Raw genomic sequence first — 25,325 nt, 5'->3', positions numbered from 1 at the left:
TATGCACAGCACACCTGGTTTGTGCATTGTGTTCAACTGCACTGGGACAAGAGCGTCGTGCATCTTTCCTTTCTACCTTAGGGAGAGATTCCACCTGCTTTACCCACAATCACGAAGTAATTGTTAAGGGCTGTTTCCTATTCTGGGCTTAGTCTCTCAACTATGGGGCTCACCGTCTGAGGGTTTGGCCCTTACTCATGATTATCGCAGTCACATCTACCCCACCATGGAGCTAACTTAAGGTTACCTCCCAACGAGGGACTTGCAATGTCCCAAACCACAAAGTGCCTTGCTCGACTGAGGGAATTCACACTTGACTGCTCTCATCTGGACCTCCTTCCCGTCCCCCACCATCCTCACTCTTTTACTTGTCCTGTACATGTTAGAGTGTACCAAGTCATCTTCCTTATACACTACCAGCTCATAGACTCTAAAAATCCATGGGCAGCAGAAGGGTCTTCTTTATCTTAGCATCATCACTACCAGCACAGAGCCCTGCAGAGAGCAGATGCTCAATTAATGATGGAAATAAACAAGCCACTGATCAAAGAATGTAATTTATTACTATTTACTTTTATCTGCATTCTTGAAATAGATTATAGACAACCAGGTACATATCGTTGAGTTTTACTAAAAGATAGACAAAAGTGAATAATGCAAACAAAAATTGACTATATTTTGCTTTGTTTCCCTCTATTTTAAGACTCCAATTATGTTTAGTGGGGTTCTTTTACAGATTTCCAATAAAATCTCCATTCCAAAGCCATAAATTTTCTTTTTCTTAAACCCCAAGAAGATTCAAAGATTTTCAAAATGTATTACAGAATATCTAAACTCTTCAAAACCTGATAACAGCAATAAATGTGTGATCTGCATCATTCATAAACACAGACTCTGAATCTAAAAAAAACATTCTACTCAAATAACAGTATTTGAAAGATACTAATGTAAAACAAGAACAAGAAGATATATATTATGATCTCTCTGGCCCCATCTCGGCCTCTCACTACTTAAGAGATTGGAAGCCCTCTTCAATAACAGAATCTGCCTCACACGTCACTAGGGGCAGGAGGAGCTGTCAGATGTGTAGGCCTAGAACATGCACTGGCCTTGGCAGAAGTGCCACGCATGGCTGCGGCTCTGGCTGAAGCTTTTTCTTTCTCATCTCTCAAAGCCTCTTCATAATGGAATGGGAAGACACTAGGGGTGGTATTAATGAGTTGGGCCAAAAACTCCAGGACTTTCATCTTGCTGGTTTCAGCATGGGCTCTTGGACCCCACAGGAACTGATAGCGTGGAGGATCACTGTTGGGTACCTGCTGATACTCCAGGTACCTTTCCTTCACCAGATCTTGGGTGATGAGCTTCCTGACATCCCCAAAGATGAAATGACTCTTCCCATCAAAGACTCCCATCATATTCAGGAATTCCCACATCTCTTTCTCGGAGGCGCAATTGCCACTGAAGAAGATCACACCCAGCAGAGGCATTAGAAGCCCATTCCTGGGAAAGCCCCGGGAACCGCTCAGGCTCCCATCATCAGTGGGATTTAGCTTGCTGACAAGGGTATAGGAGTGATTTCTGGGGTTGACTTCCTTCAAGTCAAGGCCAAAGACCATCTCCATGTGCGTAGAGGCTCTCTTGAGGATCTCAGGGAATTGCTCTCTGTACCTTTTGTGGACAACCTTCAGCATCTCTGCCTTCATAATGGGCTCTTTCATTTTATACTTGTGCAGCATGAACTGCATCAGCGTTCCTGCCTTCCTGGTTAGAAGATCATGGTGTGAGCTCTCAGTGGAGGTTGAGGCCTGGGAGGAATTTTTTCTTCCCTCACCTTTACCCTTGGCACCTTTACCAGATCTCTTGCGTGAAACACCCACAGCAGCAGTGGGGGTGTGGGGGGCTCCCTGAGGCTTCTGGGGAATGCCAGCAGCAGGGGAGCCAGGAGGAGTAACCCCCAAAACAAGAGAGGAAGTGGAAGGGGACTCTTCCTCTGCTGCAGCGGCCTGAGCACCGTGAAGACCCTGGGTTTCACTTTGGGCCTGGTGGCGTTTCTCACGGGCTCGGAGCTTACTCTTTCGACCCCGAGGCATGATGACTGTGGTCAGAGACAGCAGGCAGGCGTGTGGGCAGGAAGTCAGGTGAAGTGGGCACCTGGAGGAGAGAGGATGAGATCTTGTGAACACCTTTAGCAAGGAGATATCACCTTGGATTTTAAGAAGCCAATTCTGCAGTTTCCCTTAAGAGTACTAGGAACACATTGGGCTCTTTTTCTTTGTCAGCCTGTCTTCTGGGAACCCAGAGGAGGAAGTTACAGTGTGCCTTAGGCCATCCCTTATTTGGGGCTGACTGGGTCACAGCAAGACCCGGCAGAGTGGACTCCCTCTGTGTTCAAGGGTCCTCTCGGTTTGCATATGGCATCATCATCATCATGTCTATTCTGTGCTGTTCTGATGGTGACACCTCAAAGATCTTTGGGACCCATGAGAAGGAAATAAGGAGGTGTCTTAGTCCACCACTTCTGTGGGGTCTGGAGGCAGTTCTGAGAGTTTTGTGGGGCCCTCTGTCTTGGGATCATTGGCCATCAATCCGCTCATTCAGAGTCCTCATCTTGTCTACATCTAAAGTCTGAAATCCTCCCTTCTGCTGACTGATGCTGCATCTTCAGACCAAGGCTCTCACCTCCCTTAGACCTAATACAAAGAAATGAGGAGGAGTCTCAGCCTGACGACCCTGGGCCAGGATGCCAAGTGCTGAGAGCAGAAACAGGGCCCAACTCTTTGTTGTTCCCTCTATTTGGGGTGAGGTACCTTCTGTCCTCACCCATGATCCATACTGTTACTCCTGGGGCGGCCTGGGGCTCCCCTCTCCAGACCTAAGGACATCTCTCCTCATACTAAGGCCCACACCTTCCTGAAACCCAACGGAAGAAGTGAAGATGGCAATATCTGAACACACTGTCTATTCTCCAGAGGTTGAAAGCTGTGGCTGGCAGGCTGAGGCCCAATGATGTGTGGTCCCACTCATGGTCCTCATTCCAGGTCTCCATTTGGACTCCTGGAAACACCTAAAATTCCTCCCCCTTGCAAATTCATCAGACTAAGAGCATCACTTCTCTGTTACTCCTGAAGAGGAACTGAGGAACACATCTCCCTGACATCTATGCTTGTAGCCTCTCAGGGCTGACACAGAGAGGGACTCTGGTACCTCTGCTGATATGGGGTGGGAGTTCCCTGAAGTCCTCAAGGTTTTCTCTGTGATGTTCTGGCACAACCTGGAAATCCTCTCTCTACTGACGTGTGGCCCCTTGCATCAGATTAAAATTCTCACCTTCCTCAAACCCTAAGATGAAAGAAAGCATGCTTCACGTCCAGCACCCCCTGTCCTCTATAACACCCCACTATTCTGGGGTCTTTGGTCTCTAGTCTTTACTCAGGCAACATCTGAGCCTCCCTCATCCCACCTGACTCTGCCAGCTTCACATCAAGGCCCTCAACTCCCCAAGTCCCCAGGGCTGGATGTGAGGAAGGGATACATTTGGCTACCTCTGCCTGGGGTTTCCCAGGGCTAAGAGGGGGTGGAACTTTGTGGACTACCACTCACTACGTTGGTGTTCATCTCAGTCCTCCCTGTCTTGACCTAATGCCTTTCTGCTCATACTAAGGCAATCAACTCCCTGAGACACCCTGAGAAGAAGTGAAATTTTTCTCATCTGGCCACGACTATCCATGGTCTCCTAATGCAACATTCAGGAAGGGATTCTGTGTTACCCTCACTGTTATGAGATGGGTGGTCCCCTCAGTTCTCAGGATCCTCTCCTTGACTCCTGGCACTAGCTGGGAATCCTCAATCTGCTATCCTTAGGCTGTCTACCTCGGTGAAATTCCTCACCTCCCTGAGATGCTCTAGGAAGAAGTGAGATTCTCCATGTCATCATACCCAGATCTCCCAAGTTTTGCAGTAGGAACAGAGCTCTATGTTCTGTTTCTACGTGGGTCACTTCTTTCTGGGAGGGGTCCCCTCATACTCAGTATCACCACCTTGGCTCCTGTTAGGAACCAGATCTTCTTATTCTGAATGGGGGCTGTCTCACTAAACTAAGGGTATTTATGTCCCTGAGACCACACCCAGAGAAAATGAGGGGACACCTCAGCCTGAGAGCTCTAACCCTGGCTTCTCAGTACTGAATGCAAAGGCAAGACTCTGTGTTCCCCTCTGTTCTGGGATAGGTGGCTGCCCCATTCCTCACACAGGATTTGTACCTTGACCTGTCATGGCCTAGGACTCTCCACCTCTGCTGAACTGGCACAGCCAGCCCTTCACCTCAAACCGAAGCTCTCATCTTCCTAAGACCTCGCAGGCAGGAGTCCGGGGTATCTAAGTCTGCCAGCTCTGGCCTGGGACTCCCAGGAGCAGCAACAGCTGAAGCTCTCTCCACTGTGTAGCATCCCATTTCCTCACTCAGGGTCTTCATCTTGACTCTGCATACTTTCTGGGACTCCACCCTCTGTTGTCTGGAAGCCACACCACTCAGACAAAGATTCTCATATTCCTTGGACCTAAGTTGACAGAGTGAGCCACATCTTGCCAAGGCTCCTTGGGACCTGTGCTTGCTGACAGCAGGGCTGGGACTCTTAGGATCCCACTGTTCTGGAGTCTGTGGCTCTCTCAGGTCTCACAGAGGACTCCAACCTTAGCGCCTGGTAAGATTTATGACCCCTCCATATACTGACCCGAGTCCACAAGTCTCAGACCAAAGCCCTCATCTCTCTGAATCACTAGGAGGGAAGTTGGGGTGCTCCACATCTGGCTACCTTGCCTGGGGCTCCCAAGTTTGAGAGCAGGGCCCAATTTTGAGAAAACATCTGCTCATGAGCACTGAAAGTCCTAATTTTAATCTTTTTAGGGCCAAGACTCTCCCTCTACGAAGGGGGCTGTCCTCTTTAAACTAAGGCCTTCCTCTCCCTGAGGCCTTCAAGGCTGAAATGACACGGCTCCTCAGTCTTATAGCTCTGGCCCAGGGCCTATCAGGGCCGAGTGCACGGGCGGGACTTAGTGCGGCCCCTTTTGCTGTGGGTGAGCCGTGGTCCCCTCAGTCCACATTTAGGGTCCTCAACTTGACCTCAGACCAATTCTGGGAAGTCACCCTCGGCAGACCGGACTACACGCCTCTCAGATGCCACCTCTCAGAGAAGTGGAAGCAAGGGTGAGCCACATCCAGCTGTGGCTGCCCGGGGCCTCCCAGAGCCAACCGCAGGGACGGGACTTAGTGAGGGCCCGCCTGATTGTACGTGGGTGGGGGTACCTTCAGTCCACGTTTAGGCTCCTCAGCTTGACTGCAGACCAGTCCTGGGAAGTCACACTCTGCAGACTGGATGCCCGGCCTCTCAGATGCACCGCTTCTCAGACACCGTGCCTCTCAGACTCCACCTCTCAGACGTGCTGCTTCTCAGACACCGTGCCTTTCAGAGAAGCGGAAACAAGGGTGAGCCACATCCAGCTGTGGCTGTCCGGGGCCTCCCAGGCAGAAATCATCATGTCGAATGGATACCTGCACTCCCATGTTCATAGCAGCTCTGTTTACAATAGCCAAGCCATGGAACCAACCTAAATGTCCACCGATGGATGACTGGATAACGAAATTGTGGTATATATACACTGGAATACTACTCTGCCATAAAAAATAATGAAATACTCCCATTTGCAGCAACATGGATGAACCTGGAGAAACTTATGTTGAGTGAAATAAGCAAAGCACAGAGGGATAAATACCACATGTGCTCACTCATAAGTGGGAGCTAAGAGAGAAAGAAGGAAAGAAAGACCACAGTAGTGTGTTGGTCTTACAGATGGAGGAAACTATCCTAGGGCTACAGAGTGGAGTGGGTGGAAGGGGGGGAGGGAGGTTGGGGGATAATTGGGCGGGGGACACAGTGTACAAACGTAATTTCTGGTAATGGGTATGTGGCCAGTAGGAATCTGGCCCTCACATCATGGGCACGAGGGGTGACAATGAGCTTTGTATCTCATGAGTATTCATAATAAAAATAAATAAATAATAAATAAATAAATTCGACTAATGAGAGGGCCTTAGATTCTTCCCTCTGCTGTGGTGTGACTATCATCCTCAGACCAAGACCTTCATTTCTCTGTTACCCCTGAGTGGGAACTGATGGGCACCTGTGCCTGACGTATCTGCCTGGGGTCTTCCAGGGCTCACAGTAGGGAGAATTCTGTGTGGCCCTCACTGATATGGGGTGGAAGGTCCCCACAGTCCTCAGGGTTCTCACCATGACATCTGGAACAACTTGGAAATCCTTCTCATGCTGACCTGAGGCTGTTCCCTGTGACCTAGTCTCTTACTTCTATGAGATGCCCTGGGAAAACTAAGTGCGAATCATCATGTCCAGGTCTGACAACAGGGGTGGGCCTCTCTGCGGCCCCCTCCTTTCTGGGAGGGGTGCCCTCATCATTACTCAATGTCACAGCCTTAAAACCTGTTAGGGACTGGGTACCTCTGATGAATTGGGCCTATCCCATTAGACCAAGGCCCTCACCTCCCTGAGACTACCTCTGGAAAAAATAAGGGCATCTCAGCCTGTCAGCTCTACCCTGAGCCTCTTATTGCTGGACAGCAGATGTGGGCCTTGAATGTGGCCCTCAAATCCGTTAGTCTTTAGACGGGAAGTGAGGTTACTCCAAATTTGTCTACTCTGCCCGAGACCTCCTAGAGCCCAGTGCAGGGGCACTGCTCAGTGTGGCTCCCTCTTTTGGGTAGAGGTCCGCTCATTAGCCCTCACAGTTCTCACCTTGACTCCAGTTAAGGCCTCGGTCTCCACCATCTGCAGAATGAGGACTAAGTTCTAAGACCAAGGTACTTCCCTCCCTCCCTGACACTTTCCAGGCAGAACTCTCCCAGACAGCTTTCCTGAGGCTTCCCAGTGCCAACCACAGAGGCTTATGGGGACCCCTTCGTTATGGATAAGAGGTGATCCCTTCAATCCACACTCAGGGTCCTCACCTTGGTATCTCATGAGAGCTTGGAATTCCTCCCTCTACTGACCTGAGTCCACCAGCCTGCAAACAAAGCCCTCACCTCCCTGAATAAAGTCAGTACTCCACACACCAGAGCCTCCCAGAACTGAGTGCAGTGGCTCTGCTTTGCTTTGTTACATCCACTAGGGAGAGATTCCCTCATTTAGCCCACAGGGCCCTCACCTTGACTCTAGTTAGGACCTAGGTCTCTTCCTTATGCAAAAAAGGGGTACTCCCTTAGATAAAGGCCCACCAGTTGCTTAGACTTTTCAGGCACAACTCTGCCGGACAGCTCTCCCGGGACTTCCCAAGGCCGACCGACCGCAGGGGTGAGACTTAGTGCAGCCCCGTTTGTTGTGGGTGAGCAGTGGTCCCCAGAGTCCACACTCAGGGTCCTCACCTTGACCTCAGACCAGTCCTGGGAATTCAACCTCGGCGGACCGGACTACAAGACTCTCAGACATGGCCTCTCAGATGCCCCGCCCCTCAGAAAAGCGGAAGCGAGGACGAGCCACAGCTGGCCTCCCAGGGCCTCCCAGACGCCGCGCCTCCCAGACTCCGCGATTCCCAGACACCCCGCCTCTCCGAAAAGCGGAAGCAAGGACGAGCCACAGCTGGCCTCCCAGACTCTGCGATTCCCAGACACCCCGCCTCTCCAAAAAGCGGAAGCGAGGATGAGCCACATCCAGCCTCCCGGGGCCTCCCAGGAACTCCCAGGGCTGAGACTTAGTGAGGGCCCGCCTGATTGTGGGTGGGTGGTGGTCCCCTCAGTCCAAATTTAGGGTCCTCACCTTGACCTCAGACCAGTCCTGGGAAGTCACCCTCTGCAGACTGGACTCCTGGCCTCTCACAAGCCACGCTTCTCAGACGCCGTGCTTCTCAGATTCCACCTCTCAGACGCGCCACTTCTCAGACACTACACCTTTTAGAGAAGTGGAAACAAGGGTGAGCCACATCCAGCTGTGGCTGCCAGGGCCTCCCAGGGCCAACCGCAGGGACGGGACTTAGTGAGGGCCCGCCTGATTGTGGGTGGGTGGTTGTCCCCTCAGTCCACATTTAGGGTCTTCACCTTGACTGTGGATCAGTCCTGGGAAGTCACTGTCTGCAGACTGGACGCCCGGCCTCTCAGGCACCGCACTTCTTAGATGCCGTGCCTCCCAGATGCCGGCTCTCAGACGCCGCACCTCTCAGATGCCCCACCTTTCAGAAAAGCGGAAGTGAGGATGAGCCACATCCGGCCTTCCAGGGCCGACCACAGGGACGGGACTTAGTGAGGGGCTGCCTGATTGTGGGTGGGTGGTGGTCCCCTCAGTCCACATTTAGGGTCCTCACCTTGACCTCAGACCGGTCCTGGGAAGTCACCTTCCTGAGACTGGAGGCCCGGCCTCTCAGACGCGGCACCTCTCCGACACCGCCCCTCTCAGACACCCCGACTCTCAGACACCCGACCTCTCAGACACCCCGCCTCTCAGAGAAGCGGAAACAAGGGTTTGCCACATCCGGCTGTGGCTGCCCGGGGCCTCACAGGCCTGACAGCAGGGGTGGAACACCTTGGGCCCCGCTGTTCTGGAGTCGGTGGTCCCTCGGTCCACACTTAGGGTCATTGCCTTGATATTTTAGTGGAGCCTGGGATTCCTCCCTCTAGTGACCAGAGTCCGCCACCCTCCAAACAAAGCCCTTACCTCCCTGAGTCCCTAGAGAGGAAATCTGGGCACGCCACACACAGCCACCCCTGCCTGAGCTGCAGAGGCCTGACAGCAGGTGCGGGGCTCTGTGAGCCGCCCTCTTTTGGGGAGAGGTCCTCTCTTCAGCACTCAGGGTCCTCACCTTGACTCTGGTTTGTCCAAGACTCTTGCCCCTGCAGAACTGGAACCATGCCCATTAGACCCACGTCTTCCTTTCCCTGAGACCTTCCAGGCGGAAATGAGGGGCATCTCCGCATGGTAGCTCTGTCTGTTGCCGCAAAACGGAGGAGGGGTTCTGTGGGGTCCCCTTTGCTGATGAGGGTCCCCTCATAAGACTTAGAGTCCTCACACTGACTTTTGTTAGTGCCTAGGTCGCCTCCCTCTGCAAAACTGAGGCCACCCCCATTAGAGAAGCCTTCACCTACCTGAGATTTTCCAGGGAGAAATCAGCCTGGCATCTCCGCCCGGGGCTTCCTAGCGCCGACAGCAGAGGGGACTTTGTGGAGCCTCCTCTTACAGTGTGGGTGCTACCCATAGTCCACATTCCGGTACTCACCTTGACAAGTGACCAGTATTTTAGCTCCACCCTCTGTTTATGTGAACCTGCTTCTGTCACATCAAGGTCCTGCCTTCCTGAGATTTCTGAGCTAGAAGTCAGAGGGATTCTCATATGATCACAGTCCTTTGGGGATCTGCAAGAACAGATGGCGGGGGCAACATGACTCTACAGGACCCCACAGTTCTGGCTGGGTTCTTCCATCATTTCTCATTCATGGTCCTCACTTTTACGTTTATCAGAGCCTGAGACTCTCTCTTACTGAACTGAAGTCACCCTGCTCGAGGCTCTGGATGATCCCTATATTTTGGAGTGTTTTTCTCCCGTGTCCTCATTCATAGGGGTTCTCATCTTGGCTCCCGTTTCTTGATTAAAGTCTTCCGGGAATGCTCCATATTCCTGCAAAATCTTGAACAATTTTCTCTCCGCAAACATTGCAAAAAAGGGATCCCTTCCCAGGAGTGATGCGATGTTGGGAAACTGCATTGCAAGTCAGGGAACCCGTGACAGATGTTGTGCTGTCAGAGAAAAAATACGCTGATCTATTCCTTCTCTTCATCAACCAGACAAAGTATAGATCTAAAAGATTTACTTTTTACAGAAAAGAGTGAAACCAGATGATCCTGCGAGCTCTTGATCCTTTGAGATTATCTGATTTTGCATATGTAGATGATTATATTGTCATCCAGTATTCTCTTTCTCTTCTTAATTCACGCCTCTCAGTTATTTTCATGTTTTTATTGCTTGGTTATTATTCTAATTCAGTGTCTTGGGCAAAGAGTCCTTTTCATCACCTGAGATACATTTTGGAGCAGTAGGAGAAAGTGAATTAAGCAACTCATGGTCAGCCTCAGTTTGGGAGGAGTGGAACAGTGTGAGCTCTGGAGAAATTCAGACCAGGGGTCTGTTCTCAACCGTATCATTTTCTAGGTGTGTGAACTAGGCACATTACCAAACTCTGAGCCTCAGGCTTTTCATCTGTGAAGTGGGTTTGATAAGCCCTGTCTTGTAGGATTGGTGAAATGTGCTTAATGTGTTGAAAGCACCTGGCACAGTGCCTGGAGTTTACTGAAACATTAAACAATGCCTGTTATTACTATGATTATTCCGACCACAGAGAACACCATCCATTCTGCTGATTATTTTTAAATCCAAGACATAGCAGAGAAGCAGACAACATACAGCACTCTACGACATGGAACAACAAATCAGCCCTAATTGCTGCTTACAAAAAAATGCTAAGTAAATTTTTCTCATTAAATCGTATTTTGAATGTGGAAGTGTCTTTTCCCAGCTGAATAAAACTCAAATCTTCTAGAAGTTGGTTCAAAGATCAACTCTCCAATTCTATTTTCATTAATTTTGCCACTACCCAAAATCTAGATCTCTCTTAGAGTTTGCCAATGCAAAAAACATGGAAGGAAGTGAAAAAATTTGAGCGCCCTTTTAATGGGATGGGCTCTGGCTCCTCAGCCCATGGCAAAGAGTACCAGTCCAAGGGCTTCTGCATTTCCAACCTCAAAAGAATATCACACTTACTTCTCAGAAACTCCCTGGAGACAATGTGGATAAAACACTCAACTTGTGCTTTGTGTTCACCTGCACTGGGACAAGAGCACAGAACACTTTCCATCCCTGCCCCAGTTGGAGATTTTCTCTGGTTTACCCATAGTTCCAAAGTAACTGTTAAGGGCAATTTCCCATTCCAGGCTTGGTTTCTCAACTCTGAGACACACCATCTGGGTGTCTGGCCCCTACTCAGCACTCCCATGGCCTCCTCTAGCCAACATGCAGCTAACTTAAAATTACCTCCCACTGAGGATTGTTCAGTTGGCCAAAGTCTCAAATTACATCGCCTCAAAACATTTACACAAGATTCCTCATCTGGAAATCTCCCACCCCAGACACTTCTTATCCTCTTCTTTTATTATTGGTTATAAATATTCATGGGCTACAGAGCTGATTGTCACCACTCCCGCCCAAGATGTGATGGCCAGATTATCCCCTCTTTTTACTTATCTTTAAACCTTAGAAATTATCTCAACACCTTCTTTATATGAAAGCTGCTCTTAGACTCCAAAATTCTATGGGCAAGGGTTGAGCCTATTTTTCTCAGCTTCTCCAGTACTACACAGGTGCCTTCCAAAGAACAGCTGCAAGAAGTCAGTTTTATTACAATTTAATATCTCCTACATTCCTGCAAAAGCTAAGCCAATCCGGGTACATATACTTCAATTTTACAAAGAAAGACTAAAAGGAATAAAAGTAAACCAACTTTTACTTTTTTTTTTCTTTACCTCAGATCCCACCAAGTTTATCGTGGTATAATTTTCTTTTTCATAAAATCCATAGTGCAATGTTATATTATCTTGTCCTGGATCACAAAAAATGATTCAAGATTTTCAGGTTGTTTTACATAATACTAAAATTCTCATTCTTCAATCTGACATTCTCCAAGAAATGTGTGATTTGTGTCATTGATAAGCAGATTCTGAAGCTAAATAAGCTTGCAATTAAAAGAAAGAACATTTAAAAACAGGAAAAAAGAAAAGATAAATGTCCAATTCACAAATATTGCACAGGAACAAAGATGTTATATACCGTGTTCCCACCAGCCCCACTTTGGCCCTCCAGTGATTTGAAGGTTGACTGTTTTCTTTAACCGAGAGGGAAGACTATGCCTCAGACTTCACTAGGAGTGGGAGAAGCTGCTGAACATGGCCCTCGAATGTGTCCTGGCCGTGGCAGTAGTACCAGTCCTGGTTTCAACTCTGGCTCAGGTTCTCTCTCCCTCATCTCTCAATGTCTCTTCATAATGGGACAGGAAGACACTGGGGGCAGTATCATGGACCTTGGCCAAAATCTCACACATTCTTGAATAACCTAAGCAAATTCAGGTATATAACTTTTAAATTTATGAAAAAAAGGAATAAACGGAGTAAGTCAAACCAAAAATGGACCAACTTTTACTTTTCTTCTCTCCCATCTTCTGATCCTAACTATTTTACTGGGAAGTTCTTTAAAATTTTTAGAATATCCTTACTCCAATGCCATGTTAACTTGCTATGTATCACCAAGATGATTTAAAGATTTTCAATTTGTATTTCAGAAAACAAAACTCTTATTACTAAACCTGATAAGCAGCAATAAATGTATGATCCATGTCATTTATAAACTTATATTCCGAATCTAAATAAAAACCTGTTTAAAAAAATCATTACTGCAAAAATACAAAAAGTAAAGCAACAAGTTAGTTATTCATGCATAACAGGAACAAAGAAGATAACAGACCTTTTCAACTAGAAAGTGAAGTATCTGTCTCAGAGGTCAGTAGGGGTAAAAGCAGCAGCCGGACTTGGCCTTAGGACTAGGACTGGCTTTGGCAGTAGTGGCGGCACTGGCTGCAGCTCTGGCTGCAGCTCTTTCTTTCTCATCCCTCAAAGCCTCTTCATAATGGGATGGGAAGGCACTAGGGGTGGAGTTATTGAACTTGGCCCAAAACCCCAGGATTTTCATCTTGCTGGTTTCAGCATGGGCTCTTGGACCCCACAGGAATTGATAATTTGGAGGATCACTGTTGGGCACCTGCTGGTACTCCAGGTATTTTTCCTTCACCAGATCTTGGGCGATGAGCTTCATGGCATCCCCAAAGATGAAGTGCCTCTTCCCATCACAGACTCCCAACGTATTCAGGAATTCCCATGTCTCTTCCTTGGAGGCACAGTTGCCATTTAAGAAGATCACACCCAGGAGAGGCATTAGAAGCCCATTCCTGGGAAAGCCTCAGCAACCGCTCAGGCTCCCATCATCGGTGGGATTTAGCTTGCTGACAAGGGTATAGGAGTGATTTCTGGGGTTGAATCCTTTAAGTCAAAGCCAAAGATCAGCTCCATGAGATCAGAGGCTCTCCTGAGAATCTCAGGGAAGTGCTCCTTGTACTTTTTTGTTGAGAACCTTTAGCATCTCTGCCTTCATAATGGGCTCTTTCATTTTATACTTGTACATCAGGAACTGCATCAACATTCCTGCCTTCCTGGTTAGAGGATCCTGGCGTGAGCTCTCAGTGAAAGGTGGAGCCTCAGAGGAACTTGCATTTCCCTCACCTTGGCTCTAAGCAACTTTATCAGATCTTGTGCATGAAAAACCTGCAGAAGTAGTGATGGTGGATGAGGCTTTCTGAGAATCTTGGGGAATGACAACAGGTGTGCTCTGGGAAGAGAATGAGAAGGGGAACTCTTCTTTTTCTACTGCAGAATCTGTAGCACCCTTGAGACTGGGTCTCACTTCAGGCCTGGCAAAGTTTCTCAAGTGCACAGAGATTACTCTTCTGTCCCTGAGGCATAATGACTGTGCTCAGGGACAGCAGGCAGGCGTGTGGGCAGGTCAGGTGATGTGGGCACCCGCAGGAGGGAGAATGAGGTCCTGTTACTTCCTTTATCAGGGAAATACCACCTTGGCTTTTAGGAAGCCACCTCTGCAAGTTTCCTTGAGGGCACTGCACTAAGAACCCACTGAGCTTCTGTTCTTGGACAGCCTGTCCCCTGGGAACCTAGTGGAGGAAGTTATAGAGTGCCTTAGGCTGTAGCCTGCCAGCCCTGCCTATTACTGACTTGGTGACTGCAGGGCTGGTAGTGGGCCCCCCTGTGTTCTGGAGTAGAGGGGATTCTTTGTGTTTACCTACAGGATTATCATGTCAACTCTTGACAGGGCCTGGATCTCTTCTTATTGCTGCTCTGAAGTTGATACTGTAGGCTCCCTGGGACCCAGGTGAGAGAAGTGTAGGGGCACCTTAACCAAGCCACCACCCCTGTATGGGAACACCTAATGCTAAATGCTCAGTGGGGCCCTCTCTTAGGTCCTAAGTTCTCAGGGTCCACATCTGCACACCATGTAGGGCCATGGACTCTCCCTTTTTCTGACTGATGAGTGGCCCTTCAGAGCAAGAATCTAACTTCCTGTAGACCTGATGTAAAACATGACAGGTATCAGCGAAAGAAATAATGGATAAGTCAAACTTAACTAAATTAGAACTTCTGCTTTGCAAAACGTACCAGCAAGAGAATAAGAAGACAACCCACATAGGGGTAGAAAATGTATTTTTTCTGTTTATTTTTCATTTCATTTCATTTTATTTTATCAATAGTACAATGTAGTTGATTTTCGTGTCCCTTTACTGATTCTTCCTTCCCCACTCCCTCTCCCCACTCCCACCCATCAACATATCTGTTCACTTGTCTTAATAAGTTCAATTGTGATTGTTGTGTCTTCTTCCCTGCCCTTCCCGTTTGTGTATTTATTTATTTATTTTTAGCTCCCACAAATAATTGAGAACATGTGGTATTTCTCTTTCTGTGTCTGACTTATTTCACTTAATACAAATTTTTCTAAGTCCATCCATGTTGCTGCGAATGGTAGTATTTCATTTTTTTTTTATAGCAGAGTAGTATTCCACTGTGTATATATACCACATTTTCTGTATCCACTCATCTGATGATGGACATTTGGGCTGGTTCCAAATCTTGGCTATTGTAAATAGTGCTGCAATGAACATTGGAGTGCAGGTATTCCTTCAACATGATGACTTTCATTCCTCTAGGTATATTCCCAGCAGTGGAATAGCTGGGTCATATGGTAGATCTATCTGAAATTGTTTGAGGAATCTCCAAACCATTTTCCATAGAGGCTGCACCATTTTGCAGTCCCACCAACAGTGTAGGTGGGTTCCTTTTTCTCTGCAACCTTGCTAGCATTTATCATTCTCGGTCTTTTTGATATTAGCCATCCTAACTGGAGTGAGATGGCATCTCAAAGGGGTTTTGATTTGCATTTCCTGAATGCTGAGTGATACCGAGCATTTTTTCACGTTTCTGTTGGCCATTTGTATATCTTCCTTTGAGAAATGATTATTCAGCTCCTTTGCCCATTTTTTTAAAATTGGGTTACATGTTTTTTTTTTTTTTTTTGCTGTAAACTTGTTTGAGTTCCTTGTATGTTCTGGATATTAATCCTTTGTCAGATGTATATTTTGCAAATATTTTCTCCCACTCTGTTGGTTGTCTTTTAACTGTTAATTGTTTCTTTTGCTGTGCAGAGGCTTTTTAGTTTGATATAATCCCATTTGGTTATTTTTCCTTTGGTTGCTTGTGTTTTTGGGGTCATATTCATGAAGCCTGTACCCAATCCTACTTCCTGGAGTCTTTCCCCTATGTTTTCTTTTAGGAGTTCTAATGTTTCAGGATGTATATTTAGTTCTTTAATCGATCTTGAGTTGGTTTTGGTACATGGTGAGAGGTATGGGTCTAGTTTCATTCTCCTGCATATGGATTTCCAGTTTTCCCAGCACAATTTACTGAAGAGGCGGTCTCTTCCCCAGTGTGTATACTTGGTGCCTTTGTCAAAGATCAGATGGTTGTAGGTGTATGGGTTGATTTCTGGATTCTCTATTCTATGTGTCTGTTTTTATGCCAGTACCATGCTGTTTTGGTTATTATAGCTTTGTAGTATAGTTTAAAGTCAGGTAGTGTTATGCCTCCAGCTTTCTTTTTCTTTTTCTTAAAATTGCTTTGGCTATTCATGGTCTTTTGTTATTCCATAGAAATATCTGGATAGTTTTTTTTTTTTTATTTCAGAGAAAAATGTCATTGGAATTTTATTGGACATTGCACTGAATTTGTAGATCACTTTGGGTAGCATGGATATTTTCACAATGTTAATTCTTCCAATCCAAGAGCATGGGATATCTTCCCATCTTCTTGTGTCCTCTTTAATTTCTCTCAACAGTGGTTTATAGTTCTCAATACAGAGATTTTTCACATCCTTGGTTAACTCTATTCCTAAGTATTTTATTTTTTTGGTGGCTATTGTAAACGGGCAAGCTTTCTTGATTTCTCTTTCTGCATGTTCACTGTTAGAGAATAGAAATGCTACTGATTTTTGTGTGTTGATTTTGTATCCTGCAACTTTGCTGAAATCAGTTATCAACTCTAAGAGCTGAAAGCTTTTCCTTTAAGAACAGGAACTAGACTAGGATGCCCACTCTCACCACTTCTATTCCACATAGTGTTGGAAATACTAACCAGAGCAAACAGAGAAGAGAAGAAAATAAAGGGCATCCAGATTGGGAAAGCTGAAGCCAAACTGTCCTTGTTTTCAGATGACATGATCCTATATATCGAACAGCCTAAAGCCTCTACAAAAAAACTCTCAGGGGAGAAAATATTTTTAAAAGACATCTGATAAACGACTGTTTCCTAAAATATAGAAAAAAGTCTTAAAACTCAACAACAAGAAATGAACAACCCAAATTAAAATATGAGCAAAAGATCTGAACAGGCACCTAAACAAATAAGATATATAGACAGCATATAGGCACATGAAAAGATGCTCAACATCACATGTCATTAGAGAACTACAAATTAAAACAATGTCCTGATACCAGTACATACCTATTAAAATTGCCAAAATCCAAAGCACTGATGACACCAAATGCTGTTGAGGATGTGGGGCAACAGAAACTCTCATTCACTGCCAGTGGGGATGCAAAATGCTACAGCCAGTGGGGATGCAAAATGCTACAACACTTTGGAAGTTTCTTACGAAACTGTACACACTCTTACCATATGATCCAGCAATTGTGCTCCTTGGTATTTATCCAAAGGAGTTGAACATGTATGTCCACTCAAAAATATGTACATGAATGTCTACAGCAGCTTTATTCACAATTGCCAAAACTGGGAAGCAACCAAGATGTCCTTCGGTAAGTAAATGGATAAATAAACTGTGGTACATCTAGACAATGGAATATTATTCAGTGCTAAGAAGAAATGAGCTGTCAAGTCATGAAAAGACGTGGAGGAAACACAGATGCATATTACAAAGTGAAAACAGCCAATTTGGAAAGGTGTCATACTGCATGATTGCAACTATACGGTATTCTGGAAAAGGCAAAACTATGGGGACAGTAAAAAAAAAAAATAAAATAAGTGGTTGCCAGGGGCTAGGGGGTAGTGAGAAATGAATAGGCAGAGCGCAGAGGATTTTTAGGGCAGTGGAACGATTCTGTATGATTCTATAATGGTGGATACATGTCATTATACATTTGTCAAAGCCCAGAAAGTGTAAAACACAAAGAATAAACCCTAATGGAAACTACGGACTTTGGTTGATAATGACGTGTCAATACAGGTTCATCAGTTGTAATAACTGTATCACTCTGGAGTGGGATGTTTATATGAGAAAGGCTGTGAGTATGTAGGGACAAACTGTATATGATAACTCTCCGTACTTTCTGCTTAGTTTTGCTGTGACCTTAAAACTGCTATAAAAAAATAGTCAATTAAAAAAGGAGATAGGCAAAGAAATGATTAAGTTTTGCAATGATGACTAGGCCAACTGCCCTGATTTGATCATCACACATTGTATCCATGTAATGAAATATAACTCTGTACCCACAAATATGTAATCAACGTGTTTCAATAATAATAATAATAAAATAGATGGCCAAATTAAAAAATAAAAAAAGGTGATAGGGAAGCCTCAGCCTCAAATCTTGCCCTGAGAATTTAAGGGTTGAGTGCAAGGGACTGGACACTTTGTTGTCCCCTCGATTCAAGGGTGGATGGTCCCTTCATTCCTTACTCAGTTTCCTTGATTTGACTCCTAGGAGAACCTGGAGCTCGCCTCTTTCTTGACCTGAGGATCTCTCCTCGTAAAAGGCCTGTATCTTCCTGAGACCAAATAAAAAGAAGTGAGGGTGGCCTTATCTGGCCACAGCTTACCATGATGTCTCAAGCGTGACAGGTGTGGTAGACAGATCGAAGCCCTATGGTGGATTGTCCTACTCAGTGTCCACTCAGGATCCTAAATATGACTCATAAGAAGGCCTAAACTTACTTCCTCTGCTGAGCTAGGACTGCCCCCTTCAGACCAAGACCCCCACTTCTCTGTTACTAGTGAGAACGATATGAGGGTGCCTCTGCCTGACATTTATGCTTTAATCTCTCAGTTCTGGCAATAGGGAGGATTTTGTGGGGTCCCTACTGAGGGGTTTGGTGTTTCTTGCACTCTTCAGGGTACTTAACTTACTCCTGGCACACCTTGGAAATCCTCCCTCTATGGACCTGAGTTGGCCAGCCTCAGACCAAGGTATTCACCTTCCTGAGACCTCCAAAGTGGAAATCAGGTCCAGCCACATCCTGCCAAGGCTTTTGAGATTCTGTGGGATGAAAGCAGGGTCAGGAGCCTATGGGTCACACTGCTCTGGATAGGTGCTTCCCTCATTTCTCATTCAGAGTCCTCAATTTGCAATGTGTCAGAGACTGAGACTCCTCCCTCTACAGACCTGAGGTCATCCTCCTTAAGGTAGGACTCACAAGTCCCTGAAAACCTTGAAGAATAAGTGAGGAGATGCTCAGGCTGACAACTGCCTGGCATGTTGTTCTTCCCAGTCCTCCTATATTGGGGGTCTTTATCTTGGCTCCTGTCCCTTGGTTAAAAACTTCCTGGGGATTGCCATAGCTCTAAAAACTCTTGACCAGTTTCCCTGCGACACATCTTGCAGAGAATGGGCCCGTCCAGGAGTGATGTGAGATGGGGAAGCTGTAACACACGACAGAGGCCCCAGGACAGATGTACTGTCAGAGAAAAAAACACACTGACTTATACCACCTCTCTACCAGCCAGACTCAGCCTCTTACGTGTTTGTTTGAAGAGATTTAACTTTCTAAAAGGTGGGAGCTGTCCACAATGACATAATGCTTGTTACGTATTGAGACTTAAAAAATGCCAGTTCTTATCATAGTTAATTCATCCCCTGATGTTACAATCCACTACACTGGGATTTATTTTTCAATCCAGGAGATGTCAGAGATTATGTGGCATTATAGTGAAAAAGAAAACCCTATCAGACACAGTGATGCTTAACAAGGAAAACTAAGTGATATTTCCCTGTAACGTAATAAATCATTCAGTGTCAGAGTGAGGTAGACTTTCTCAGTCAGTGCAACACAAAGTTTCTAAATTTCTCTCCCTCTCAGCTTCCCTTCCATCTAAACCACTCCTGTTTTTATTCATTTAACCACCACCCAAACTCTAGACCCTGCCTGGATTTTGCCCAATTACATACAAGACAACCTAACTGAATGCCCTTTTAATAGAGCAGAATCTGGATCTTTTTTTTCTTAGCCCTCCCAATACTAGCATGGAGCCTTCCAAGAGCAGACGCTCAGTTCATGTCTGAGAAATAAGTGAGCCTCAGAGCACGGAGCCCAATTTGTTATGATTCAAATCTATATTCTTCAATAAATAAACCAGGCACATGTAGGTATTTATCTTTTAATTTTATAAAACACAAAGTAAGATGTTAGGATAGCAAACATTGACAATATTACTCTTTTTCTTTCTTGAGTCCATGTGTTTTACTGCTGGATTATTTTTACATTTTCAAGGAAATGCTTATCCCAATTCTATGTTATTTTGCATCAGATCACTAAATAAGATGGAAGTTTTCACAATTTGTTTTACAAAACAGCAAACCTCTTACTCTTAATCCTTACAAGCAAGTGTGAACAATATCACTCATAAGCTTAGATTATAATGCTAAATAAAAGGAACATTTGAAACATACCAAAAAATACAGATAAATCTCCAAATTACTCATATAGAACAGGAACACAAAGGCATTATACACTGTGTTCCCTCTAGTCACACCCAGCCCTCCCCTACTTGGAACACTGACTGCTCTTTTCAATCACATAGTGAAGAATCTGCCTCTTCTTCACTAGTTGTGGGAGGAGCTGCTGGACATGGCCCTGGAACGTTCAGTCGTGGCATTAGTGCCTTCATTGAGTGTAATTGTGGCTTGGGCTCTCTCTTCCTCATCTCTCAAAGCCTCTTCATACCAGAAGTGGAAAGCACTAGGGACAGTCTTATTGACCATGGCCAAAAACTCTAGGACTTTCATCTTGCTTGTTTCAGCATGGGCTCTTGGACCCCACAGGAATTCATAGCGTGCAGGATCACTGTTGGGCACCTGCCGGTACTCCAGGTATTTAAGCTTCACCAAATCTTGGGTAATGAGCTTCCTAGGCTCCCCAAATAGGAAGTGTCTCTTCCCATCATATATTTTCATCTTATTCAGGAAATTCCAGATCATTTCCTCACTGGCACAGTTGCCGTTCATGAAGATCACGCCCAGGAGATTCATCAGGAGGCCAGTCTTGGGAAAACCCTTGCCACGACTCAACATCCCACGGTAGGGGAGGTCCATTTTGCTGACAAGGGCATAGGAGTGCTTGGGAGAATCGACTTTCTTTAAGTCAATACCAAATACCACCTCTAGGCTGAAAGAAGCTTGTCTGAGGATTTCAGGGAAATGTTTCTTGTGCCTTTTATTGATGAACTTCAGTATACCTGTTTTCGTAACTTGCTTTTTCATTTTGTACATGTGTATTAGGAAATTCACCAAAGTATTTATCGTCTTGGTTAGAGGGCTTCTACGAGACTGCGTAGTGGAGGGTGGGGCCTGGGTGGGACTTGGCTTTTTCTCAATTTTACTGTCGGCTTCTTCACATGATCTTGTGTGAGAAACATCTACGGACACATTGGTGGATGGGGCTCGCCGAGGCTTCTTGAGAGTGCTACGTGACCTAGCAGGTGACTCATTCTCAGTAATATCCCCCAAATGAGAAGAGGATGAGGAGGATATTTTCTCCTTGGTTGCAGTAGCCTGAGCACCCTGGAGACGCGTCTCACCTTGAGCCTGGCGGCGTTTCTCACGGGCACGGAGCTTACTCTTCTGACCCCGAGGCATGATGACTGTGGTCAGGGACAGCAGGCAGGAGTGTGGGCAGAAGGTCAGGCTATGTTGGCACCTGTAGGAGAGAAGATGAGAGGGCGTGAGCACCTTCAGCAGGGAGAGACCACCTTGGCTTTAAGAAGGCCACTCTGCAGGTTTCCGTGAGAGCACTGCTCTAGAAACCCACAGGGCTTGTGTTCTGATCAGTCTGTCCTCTCAGAACCCAGTGAAAGTAATTAAGGTGTGCCTGAGGCTGCAGCTTGCCAGCCTGCCTGTGACTGAGAGCAGTAGCAGCAGGCAGGTCTAGTCCTTATGGAGCCCCTTCAATTCTGGGGTAGAGGTAGTACTCTCAGTTCACATTCAAGACCGTCATATCAACTGTTGGCAGGGCCTGGCCCCCTCCTCCACGTTGCATTAAATTTGACACCTCCAACCAATGTCCTCGTCTCCTTGGGACCCCCTAAGAGGAGTTGAATGGATGCCTTAGCCCACCACCCCTGCCAAGAGGCACTTGGTGCTAAGAATTCTGTGGGGGCCTGCACTGTTCTGGGCTTGTTGGGGTCCTCAGCCACCATTCAGAGTCCTCCTCACCTTGGCCCTAAGTAGAACCTAGGACACCTGCCTCTGCTGATCTGATGCCCCTCAGAAACGTAATGCTATGAAAAAGAGAGTTTTACATACACCTGACTTCCATGCCTGGACCTTTCAGGGCTGCAAGTGGGGAGGGAGAACTCTCTGTTTCTCTGTTGCCTCCTTTTGGAGGTGGGGGGTGTGGTGAGCGGTACTACCGTTCTTCTTTCAGGGTCCTCATCCTGACCCCAAAAGGCTCTGGGTCTCCTCCCTGTGCAGAATTGGGGCACACAATTAGTCCAGACTGATAGCTACTGTGGGGTTCCCCAGCACTGAGAGAGAAGCAGAATTAATGGGACCCTACTTTTTAGAGCCAGTGTTCCCATTAGTCCTCACTCAGGTCTCTGACCTTGACTCCCTCTAGGACTTGGGACACCTCCCTCCACACACTTGGGTCCTCCAGCCTCAGAACAAGGCCCTAGACAAAGAAGTTAAGGGCTCCACACATACGACTACCTCTACCTGGAGCCTTGCAGAACTGAATGCAGGGGCACTGCTTTCTGTTGTCACCTCTACTGGGGAGAGAGACCCTCATTAGCACTCAGAGCCCTCACGTTGACCCAAATTAGGACCTAGGTCTTCTCCTTCTGAAGATTCGGGGGGGAGGGGGCGTACTCCCGTAGACAAAGGCCCACCCATCGCTGAGAATTTTCAGGCAGAACTCTGCCAGACAGCTCTGCCGGGACCTCTCAAGGCCGACTACAGGGGTAGGACTTACTGGGGTCCCCTTGGTTATGGGTGGGAGGTGGTCCCTTCAGTCCATATTCAGGGTCTACACCTTAACTCCAGACCAGCCCTGGGAATTCACTCTTGGCCAACAAGATGCTATGCTTTTCAGACGAGGCCCCAGCCCTCAATGCGGAAGTGAGGATGAACCATATCCGGTGGTGGGTGCCTGGGGTCTTTGAGGGCTGACAGCAGGGACAGAACACCATGGACCCCACTGTTGTAAAGTTGGTGGTTTCTAGGTTCAAACTTCTGGTGTCCTATCAGAGCCTGGGATTCCTCCCTCTACTGATCAGAGTTGGCCAACCTCCCAAACCCTCACTTCCCTCAATGCCTAGAGTGGAAGTCTAGGCATGGTACAAATGGCAACCACTTCCAGGGGCCTCACTGACTAGAAAACAGGTTTCGGGCTCTTGGTGGTCCTCACCCTGACTCCAGTAAGGGCCAAGACCCCTCACTCTGTAGAACTCTATTGGACAAGGCACTCCCCTCCCTGAAACCCTCCACGTGGAAAGGAGTGGCAACTCAACCTTACAGCTCTGCCTGGGGCCTCCCAGGGCCAAAACAGGGATGAGACTCTGTGAAGTCCCCACAACTCCGGGTTTAGTAATCCCTTTTTTCTCAATCAACAACCTCACCTTGCTCTTGGCCAGTCCTAGAACTTCACCTTCCCTGACATGAGCACTACTGAGTTCAAGGTCCTCCCTATTCTGAGACCCCCCCAGGCTTACCCAGGAAGTTAGACTGAGCCACATTAGGCCAGGGATGTTTGGGTCCTGTGAGGTCTGACAGCAAAGTCAGGTTTCTGTGGGACACCACTGTTCTGGTTCCCCACATTCCTCACGCAGGCTCCCTGTCTTGGTATCTATCAGACCCTGTGTGATACTCTGATATTGAGATTAACTGTATTTGCATATGTAGATGATCATGTTGTCACTGAATATTATGTCTTTCTCCTCTTCAGTTATAACATTGCTTTGGCTATGTATTCCAATCGAATTCTTAAGGCACAAAGTCCTTCTTTTTAATCTCCTGAGATACATTTGAGAGTACTGAGAAGAAAAATGAACTAATGGACACAAGGTCTGCTTCAGGCAGAGAAGAGTGGAATGAACAGTGTGGGCTCTAGAGTAATTCAGACCAGGAGTCTACGTCCAGCACTGTCACTAGCCCCGTGAACTTGAGCACATTACCAAACTCCAAGACAAAGAAATTGCAGTCAAACAAAATGCTGCTTGGCAAAGAAAATTATGCAATATATCCTTATTAGAAGATATAATTTGTTTGCAGGAAAGTGTTTCCCTGTTGGCTACAACTCAAAGTTCTTAAAATTTTTGTCAGTGACCAATATGCTTCCTAACTCCCAGATGCCCTTCTATGTAAACCACCCTTATTTTTATTTATTTAACCACCAGCCAAAATCTAGAGCCCGCTTAGAGTTTGCCAAATTGCACACAAGATGACCTCACTGAATGTCCTTTTAATGGAGTAGGTTCTGGATCTCCCAGCCCAGGACAAAGAGTGCCAGCACAGTGACTTCTGGTTATCCCAACTCCCTTAAGGGTATCAGTTCTGTTTCTCAGAAACTCCCTTCTGATGATGTGCATAAAACACCAAGCTTGTACTCTGTGTCAGGAGCACAGGACTCCATCCCTGCCCCAGGTGGAGTTCTGTCTGGTTTTCCACAATCCCAATGTAAATATTAGGGACAGTTTCCCACTCCAGGCTTTGTCTCTCAACTCTGAGACATTCTATGTGAGGGTCTGGCCTCTGCTCACCACTCCTTCAGCCTTATCCAGTTCACCATGCAGCCTTACTTAAAATTACCTGTCAGTGAGGGACATGCAGTTTCCTAAGGCTCCAAACTGCCCTGTCTTGGGTCATTTACACGTGACTGGTCTCATCTTGAGACTTCTCCCTTCCTCATCCTTTCTTTTCACTTGTTCTTTAGGTCTTAGAGAATATATCCCCATCTTTTTCATGTGGTAGTTACTTCTAGATTCTAAAATTCAGTCAATGGGCAGCGGCTGGATTTTTTTTTTTAATTTTAGAAATCCTCCCCAGTACTAGTATGAAGGCTTTCTAAGAGCTAATGCTTAATTAATGATTAAGGAATACACAAGAGAGTGAGTATGAAATCTAATAAATTAGGATTTAATTTCTTCTACATTCTTGAATCTTCTAAGCAAATTTTATAAGAAGAAAGACTAGAAGGAATTAGGCCAACCAAGAATTAACAACCATTTACTTTTTTCTTTATTTTTAGATCTCAACAATTTTACTGTAGTGTTCATTCACTTTTCCAAGAAAACCACTGTCCAAAAAATTCACTACTCACAGGACATTTCTGCAAGGAACACATGGCCAACAGGTATGAAACGGTGCCCAATATCACTAACCATCAGGGAAATGCAAATCAAAATCACAATGAGGTATCAAATCTCACCTCTTAGGAAGGCTATTATAAAACAAACCAACCAACCACAAAACAAACAAAACACAAGAGATAACAAGTGTTGACGAGGGTGTGGAGAAAATGGAACCCCCACACACTGTTGGAGGGAATGTAAATTAGTACAGCCATTATGGGTACAGTGTGACAATCCTCAAAAATTTAAAATTAAAACCACCGTATGACCCCGCAATCCCTCTACTGGGCATATACCCAAAGTAAATGAAATCAGCAAGGAAATGGCTAAATTTCTGGACACACACAAGCTCCCAAAACTGAACCATGAAGACGTAGAAAATTTGAACAGACCAATAACAATAAAGGAGATTGAAGCTGTTATCAGAAGGCTCCCAACAAAGAAAAGCCCAGGACCAGATGGATTCACAGCAGAATTTTACCAAACATTCAAAGAGGAATTGACACCGATTCTTTACAAACTATTCCAAA

At 46.2% G+C, this 25,325-nt stretch overlaps 2 protein-coding genes across 2 annotated transcripts; both read right to left on the bottom strand.

Moving 5' to 3' along the window:
* Positions 1 to 1,049: 1,049 nt before the first annotated feature.
* Positions 1,050 to 2,093, bottom strand: LOC134367907 (melanoma-associated antigen B2-like). The gene has a single exon (XM_063084565.1). It carries the CDS (start codon positions 2,091 to 2,093, stop codon positions 1,050 to 1,052), a length of 1,044 nt encoding a protein of 347 aa, XP_062940635.1.
* A 17,960-nt stretch (positions 2,094 to 20,053) lies between these two features.
* LOC134367905 (melanoma-associated antigen B3-like) lies at positions 20,054 to 21,085 on the bottom strand. Its single transcript, XM_063084564.1, has one exon. It carries the CDS (start codon positions 21,083 to 21,085, stop codon positions 20,054 to 20,056), a length of 1,032 nt encoding a protein of 343 aa, XP_062940634.1.
* Between the last annotated feature and the right edge of the window lie 4,240 nt (positions 21,086 to 25,325).

This window comes from Cynocephalus volans, chromosome X, assembly GCF_027409185.1.
Source record: "Cynocephalus volans isolate mCynVol1 chromosome X, mCynVol1.pri, whole genome shotgun sequence".
Taxonomy (NCBI): domain Eukaryota; kingdom Metazoa; phylum Chordata; class Mammalia; order Dermoptera; family Cynocephalidae; genus Cynocephalus; species Cynocephalus volans.
The sequence above is the reverse complement of the archived record's forward strand: the minus strand, read 5'-3'. Positions and strand labels throughout refer to the sequence as shown.

Excerpts from the sequence above, each read along its gene's own strand:
- LOC134367905 (XM_063084564.1), bottom strand. The coding sequence starts at position 21,085 with ATGCCTCGGGGTCAGAAGAGTAAGCTCCGTGCCCGTGAGAAACGCCGC.
- LOC134367907 (XM_063084565.1), bottom strand. The coding sequence starts at position 2,093 with ATGCCTCGGGGTCGAAAGAGTAAGCTCCGAGCCCGTGAGAAACGCCAC.